At 46.0% G+C, this 7,768-nt stretch overlaps 1 protein-coding gene across 18 annotated transcripts in view; it reads right to left on the bottom strand.

The window, feature by feature from the left end:
* Window positions 1–7,768, bottom strand: part of obsl1a (obscurin like cytoskeletal adaptor 1a) — a 297,489-nt gene that overhangs the window by 55,917 nt on the left and 233,804 nt on the right. For all 18 annotated transcript variants that reach the window (XM_043694326.1, XM_043694325.1, XM_043694341.1 and 15 more), the window contains 3 exons: window positions 6,046–6,312; window positions 2,544–2,656; window positions 1,579–1,732 (listed from right to left, as the gene is read on the bottom strand). In XM_043694326.1, coding sequence (XP_043550261.1) covers window positions 1,579–1,732; window positions 2,544–2,656; window positions 6,046–6,312 — 534 coding nt within the window. The remainder of the gene's footprint in view (window positions 1–1,578; window positions 1,733–2,543; window positions 2,657–6,045; window positions 6,313–7,768) is intronic.

The raw sequence follows: 7,768 nt of genomic DNA, 5'->3' as shown, positions 1-7,768 counted from the left end.
GGGCATTGAATGCGCTGCCTGTGGGAGTGGCAGAGTCAGAATCATTGGTGACCTTTAAGCGGCAATTGGATAGGTACATGGATGGGTGCTTAAGCTAGGACAAATGTTCGGCACAACATCGTGGGCCGAAGGGCCTGTTCTGAGCTGTATTGTTCTATGTTCTAAATGCAATTTAATTTATCAGTCCTACCTTGTTCTCACTTCTTTTCTCAACTGTACCAGTCTCAGATTGATCTCTTTCCCCACTATCTCCCTGGGTCCCAACTCACCACCTCACCAGTTTAAATCCTCCTGAGCAGCTCTAGCAAATTTCCCTGCCAGTAAATTAGCCCCCTTTCAATTCAGGTGCAATTCGTCCTTCTTGCACAGGTCACTTCTACCCCAGAAGAGATTCCAATGACTCAAAAATGCGAATCCTTCTCCCATACACCAGCTCCTCAGCCATGCATTCATCTGCTCTATCCTCTTATTCCTACCCTCACTAGCTTGTAGCACTGGGAGTAATCTGGATATTACCACTCTTGAGGACCTCCTTTTTAAATTCCTGCCTAACTCTCTATATTCTCCCTTCAGAATCTCATTCTTTTCCCTTCCCACGTCATTGGTTCCAATGTGTACAGTGACCTCCTGCTGGGCTCTCTACCCATTGAGAACATTCTGCACCCTCTCTGAGACATCCTTGATCCTGGCACCAGGGAGGCAACATACTTTTCTGATTTTCGCTGCTCGCCACAGAAACGTCTGTCTATACCTCTGACTAGAGAGTCCCCGAACACAATTGAACTCTTGGAACCCGACATACCCGTCATTGCATTAGAACCAATCTTGATACCAGAAACTTGGCCGTTTGTGCGACATTCCCTTGAGAATCCATCACCCCCTACATTTTTCAAAACAGCATACTTATTTGAAATGGGGATAGCCACAGAAGACTCCTGCACTACCTCTCTTAACTTCCCTGGAGTTAACCCATCTATGTGACTGTATCTGCGACTTTTCTCCCTTCCTCTAACTGCCACCTATCACACCCCCTTGCTCTTGTAAATTCTTCACTGCCTGTAACTGTCGTTCCAACCGATCCATTCGATCTGATAGGATTCGCAACTAACGGCATTTATTGTAGATATAATCCTCAGTAACACGTCATCTTGAAAATAATGGCAGCAGACACTTTTCAGTAAACTAGAAACAAAAACAGAAGTTGCTAGAAAAGCTCAGCAGGAGTCTGGCAGCATCTGAAGACCTGAAGAGAAATTGGAGTTAACATTTTAGGTCCGTGACACTTCCTCAGAACTGAAGAAGGGTCACCAGACCCAAAACATCAACTCTGAACAGATATTACCAGACCTGCTGAACTTTTCCAGCAACTTCTGTTTTTGTTTCTGAAATTTATAAACTCCGTTTGGGTCTGCTGTAAGATACTGATATCAAACAGAACATAGAGATTTTCTGGACTCAAACACTGGTTGACACTAAAATGAGAAACATACTAAAGCTTCAAAGGAAGATTGTGAATTCTAATCAAACACATTTCCAGAGCTTCAGATCATGAACACAAGGCCAAATTGTGGCAATTACCAAACACCTCCAGCTTGCCCGAGGTTTTGCATTCACCCGCGTCACAGGAATAAGTTCCAGAATCTTGAACTCCACACTTCCCCAACTGAGCAATCCGCTTCCTCCCCATTGAGTAAATCCGGACGTTTTTATTGGGTTTCATTTCCAAGTCGTCCTGTTCAGGTAAAGTACAATGAATAACGAGAGAGGTAGCACAACGAGGTTAGATACAGAGTAAAGTTCCTCTAAAACTGTCCCCATCAAACACTCCCAGGACAGAAACAATATGGGGTTGGTCACAGAGTAAAGCTTCCTCTGCATTGTCCCCATCAAACAGTCTAGTAATCAGGAATGTCATTAAATCTTAACCATCTTCTGATTTGGCAAAGAGAATCTATCAGTTCAAAGGTAGTTAGGGATGACCAATTAATGTTGGCCTTGGCAGTGATGTCCACATCCTACACAGAATAAACATGATTATGGGATTTGCTGAGGTTTAGTGTCCAGAAGTGAACACTGTCAATTACTTGGGAATCTGACTAAAGCAAGATACACCAAGTCTTATGCTCTGTAAGTTAAGCATGTAGTTGTTGGTTATTGGCCAGAGATAGAGGGTGTTTGGCATCCCTGGCCTCGTAACCCAGCTCATACCTTCAGGAAAGGCTGACAGAAACACATCAAACAAATGTGGTTCACTTAACAATGCCTAATATCATTGGGTGAGCCAGTGAATCCACTGAATGTTCACTCCCTCCTTTATTTTGTTGTTGTGTCGCCATAGTCTTACCAGACCAAGGGGTTGCTCTCTCATTACAGAGAAGTGACTGGTGGTGATTAGCCTAAAGGCTACCAGACCTCAGGTGAGGGAAGAAGTTGAGAAGGACAGTCCTTCATGGTTACCTCAAACCAGTGATGGGAATTGAACTCATGCTGTTGGCATCACACTGCTTTGTAAATCAATGAACCAGCTAACTGAGCCTACTTACCTTATACCAGATGACCTCTACATTGGGCCGGGACAGCTCACACTCCAAGGTGATGGCAGTAGATTCTGGAACCCGCAGATCTTTTAGCTCCTTCAGGAATGTGACTGGGGGTTCTGAAATAGTACAGCCACAAGACTGGGTAAGAGAACAACATGGCAGGTGACAACAGCTGATCAGGAAGGACGAACAGCCTGAGACAATCCAAACACTTCCCACACAATTCCTACTCCGGTCTGTCCCAATCCAGGACTCTTTACAGCAGATTGTAAGGTGTCTACTCACTGAGAAAATATACCTCTCATCACCCAAATCTCTCAAACACAGAGATACACATAGATGGAGACACACATGCTCACACAGGCGCACACAGATACAAGCACACCCTCATGTAGATGCCCACCCTTTTACTCACACACACTGACACAGAGACACAGATATACATATGTGCATACACACAAACTCATCTGCACACATACTCATGATCAGAAACATAGACACATTCACGCAGAAACATATCTTCTGGTGTACAAGAGCACTGTATCCAGAGAGTCATACGGCATGGAAACAGACTTTTGGTCCAACTCGTCCGTGATGACCATATTTCCAAACTAAACTAGCCCCACTTGCCTGTGTTCGGCCCATATCCGACCAAACCTTCCGATTCATGTACATATCCAAATGCCTTTTAAACATTGTAATTGTACCTGCATTCACCATTTCCTCTGACAGTTCATTCCACATACTAACCACTCTCTATGTAAAAAAAGAAGTTGCCCCTCATGTCTTTAAAATCTTTCTCCTCTCGCCTTAAAAATATGCCCTCTAGTTTGGAACTTGCCCATCTTAGGGAAAATACCTTTGCTATTCACCTTAACTATGCTTCCCTATGATTTTATAAACCTCAACCTCCAATGCTCTAGTGAAATAAGTCCCAACCTGTAGTTATAACTCAAAACCTCAGGTCCTGGCACCATCCTGGTAATTTTCTTCCTGAACCTTCTCTAGTTTAATAATATCCTTTGTCTGACAGGGTGCCCAGAAATGCACACAATAAGCCAGAAGAGGCCTCATCAATGTCCTGTACAACCTCAACATGATATTACTTATTCTTGTAAAACCCCAGGTTAAAGATCTGGAGACATGGGTTTGAATCCTGCCATGGTAGGTGGTGAAATATGAATTTAACAAAAAGTTGGAGTTGAAAAGCTGCTCCAACAGCACCCAGTTACAATTGTCAATTGTTGCAACAATCTACCTGGCCACTAATGTCCGGTTAGGGAAGGAAATTTCCTGACTCTTACAGTCTGACGTACACATGAATCCAGGCAGCATCAGGAGGTGGAGAATTCAACATTTTGGGTATCACTCTTCTTCAGGACTGGGGGTGGGTGTAAGGGGCGCTGCAGATAAAGAGGCTGGGGCAGGGTGGTGAGGTGGGGATAGGTGACCTGGTTGGTTGATGGAAGGGCTGAATCTGGTAGATGACTGAGAGGAATGGAAGGGAGGGGGAGGGGGTGGGAAGGGGGTCAGGGGATGGGAAGGTAGGTTATTTGAAATTGGAGAACTCAATGTTGATTCCTCTGGGTTGTAGGCTGCCTAAGTGGAATAAGGTCATACCCTCAACCTGTCTCCACTTATCTCCACCTCACCTCCTTGCCCCTCCCAGCCCCTTTATCTGCAGTGCCCCTTACACCTATCCCCAGTGCTGAAGAAGGGTTATACCCAAAACATTGACTTCTTCCCCACCTCCTGATGCTGCCTGACTTGCTGTGTTCTCCCAGCCTCTTGCTTGCCTACCTTGAATTCCAGCATCTGCAGTTTTTTTTTCTCTCTACATGGGACTCCACAGACACAGCAAGATGGTTGACTTTTAACCGCCTCTAAACTGGTTGAGCAAGTCACTGAAGGACAATTAGGATGGAAAATAAATGTTGGCACAGGCGGTGATACTCATACCTTTGAATGAATTGAAAAAAAAATTATCTGCGGAGCGAATTCCACATTCTCTCTTTGCAAAGATGTTTCTCCCAAAAACCTGACTGGGTTTCTTAGAAAGGTATTGATGTTAATGTCCCCTTGTTGTGATCCCTCCCCCAAGTGGAAACGTCTCTCTCGATTCCTAGCCTACGCAACACGTTCATTGTGTCACCCCTCAGCCTCTCTCTTCGAGGGAAAAGACACCCAGCCTGTTCAGCCTCTCCCAGTTGATACAATCTTGGTGCTCGCATCATTTTCTAAATCATTTTGGCCCCTTGTCCAAAGCACCCAAATCCTTTTTGCAAAACAGAGTCCAGAATAATGCACAGAACTGAAAACATGGCCAAAGCAAGTTTCAAATAATATTGCAACCGCAATTTCTATTTCTTGGGAAAACAACTGTCACCCGAGAGAAGAATAGGCAAAGTGGAAATTTAACACAGGTTATTTAAAACAAAGGGTTTACATCAATCAATAAACTCTTTCTAATTGAAAACCGCTACAACCCCTCATATCCCTGTCACCTCCTCCAGTCCTTACACACCTTCCTATTTCTGCAACTTCCTCAAGCCCTGACAAGCTTCCCTATCACTGTAAGCTCATCCATTCCCTATAATTCTTGTCTCTGTAACCTCCTCCAGCTTCAACATCCCTCCTTATTTAAAAGGTCCTCCAGTCCTACACATTTCCCTATCTCTACAACCTCCTCCAGCCCTTACAACGCTCGCTATAATTTGCTCTAGCCCCTACATTCTTATTTCTGTAACCTTATTACACCCTCCTCTATCTGTGTAACCTCATCCAGTCCCTACATCCCTCCCCATCTCTGTATCCTCCTCTAGTCCCTACGTCATTCCTTAATTCTCATCTCTTCGAGCCCCTATTCCCCTCCCCATCTCTGTATCCTCCTGTGGTCCCTACATCATTCCTTAATTCTCATCTCTTCGAGCCCCTATTCCCCTCCCTATCTCGATATGCTCCCCTAGTGCTTGCATCCCTCCCTAACGCTGCAACCTCTTCCAGCCCCTACATCCCTCACTACCCCAAAACCTCTTCCAGCCCCTACAAGTCTTACTATCTGTAACCACATTGAGTCCCTACTCCTTCCCCATCTCCGTAATTTCTGCCAATCCAAAACCAGTCCAGGAACAGAGGGCATTATCTCAGAATAAGTGGTCACTCATTTAAGATAGACATGAATGTCCTTCCTCAGAAAGTAGTGGATTATGGAATTCTTTATCTCAGAGGGCTGCCAAAGCTGGGATATTATATATATTCATGGCTAATATAGACAGATTTTTAATTAGTAAGGGAATCTCAGGTTCTGGGGAAAAGGCAGGAAAGTGAAATTGATGATTATCAGATCAGCCATGATCTCACTGAATTGTGGAATTGATGGGCTGAATAGCCTACTTCTGATGTGGTGTGGCTGTGAACCTGACCCAGGTGATGCGTGGACATGGCCAATGCGGGGGCCTAGAGGTGGTTGGTGATGAGGGCTAGGAGCAGGTTGTGGGAATCTGACCTCTGACTGTTATCCGTGAGGTGCTGCGGACATTGTCGGCCTGAAATGTGACAGTGCCTGAGTCCTCGAGTGTCAGTGCGGACAGTGTGAGGCTATGGACTTTTCCTGTGCAGCTGATCCGCCGGTTGTTGTTGGGCTTCACTCGTATTCCATCCTTGATCCACATGCCATCAACGTCCACGTGGGATAATTCCACCTGGAAGGTGACTGCTTCCTTCTCAAAGATCTCCATGTCCTCCAGAGGCTTCCTCACTGATATCCTTCGAGCTGCAATCACAGGAACAGAGTCAGGGTTATTTTAACTGTTTCAGCCAAATACAGCATTGCAGTACCAGTTTCGCACTCCCATTCTACTGTCACCTCCTTTCCTGCAAATATGATAAAGTTGATTGAGGGAAAAGTGGTTGATGTTGTCTACATGGACTTCAGTAAAGCCTTTGACAAGGTCCTTCTTGGCAGACTGATACAAAAGGTGAAGTCACATGGTATCGGGGTGAACTGGCAAGATGGATACAGAACTGGCTTAATCATAGAAGATGGAGGGTAATGGTGGAAGGATACTTTTCATAATGGAGGTTTGTGACTAGTGATGTTCCACAGGGATCAGTGCTGGGACCACTGCTGTTTCTTGTCTACATAAATGATTTGGAGGAAATGTAACTGGTCTAATCAGTAAGTTTGTGGATGATACAAAGATTGGAGTTGTGGATAATGAGGAGGATTGTCAGAGGCTACAGCAGGATATTGATCAGTTGGAGGCATGGACAGAACAATGTTTAATCCTGGACAAGTGTGAGGTGATGCATTTTGGACAGTTAAGTACAGGTGGAAATTATGCAGTGAATGGCAGAAACCTTAGGAGTATTTATATTTGGAGGGATCCTGGTATGTCGGTTCACAGATCACTGAATGCAGCAGTGCAGGCAGATAAGGGAGCAAAAAAGGCCCATGACAAGAAGGGTTTATGCCGGAAATGTCGATTCTCCTGCTGCTTGAATGCTACCTGACCTGCTGCTTTTCACCTCTTCCCACCCTACCTCCTGCAAAAATGCCATCCCCTATTCCCAATTCCTCTGCCTCCACCGTATCTGCTCCCAGGAGGACCAGTTCCACCACAGAACACACCAGATGGCCTCCTTCTTTAGAGACCGCAATTTCCCTTCCCACGTGGTTAAAGATGCCCTCCAACGCATCTCCGTCCACATCCTGCACCTCCGCCCTCAGACCCCATCCCTCCAGCCGTAACAAGAACAGAACGCCCCTGGTGCTCACCTTCCACCCTACCAACCTTCGCAGAAACCAAATCATCCGCCGACATTTCCCCAATGTAGAGGAGACCGCCTCCTTGCAGAGCGCTTTAGGAAACATCTCCGGGACACCCGCACTAATCAACCACACTGCCCTGTGGCCCAATATTTCAACTCCCCCACCCACTCTGCCGAGGACATGGAGGTCCTGGGCCTCCTTCACCGCCTCTCCCTCACCACCAGACGCCTGGAGGAAGAACGCCTCATCTTCCGCCTCGGAACACTTCAACCCCAGGGCATCAATGTGGACTTCAACAGCTTCCTCATTTCCCCTTCCCCCACCTCATCCTAGCTTCTAACCTCCAGAAACTCGATCCCCTGACCTGTCCGGACTTGTCCGACCTGCCCAGCTCCTTTTCCACCTATCCACTCCACCCTCTCCTCCCTGACCTATCACCTTCATCTCCTCCCCCACT

Source organism: Chiloscyllium plagiosum, chromosome 7 (genome assembly GCF_004010195.1).
Source record: "Chiloscyllium plagiosum isolate BGI_BamShark_2017 chromosome 7, ASM401019v2, whole genome shotgun sequence".
Classification (NCBI taxonomy): Eukaryota; Metazoa; Chordata; class Chondrichthyes; order Orectolobiformes; family Hemiscylliidae; genus Chiloscyllium; species Chiloscyllium plagiosum.
Note: the sequence above shows the minus strand (reverse complement) of the source record. Positions and strands in the feature narration are given on the sequence as shown.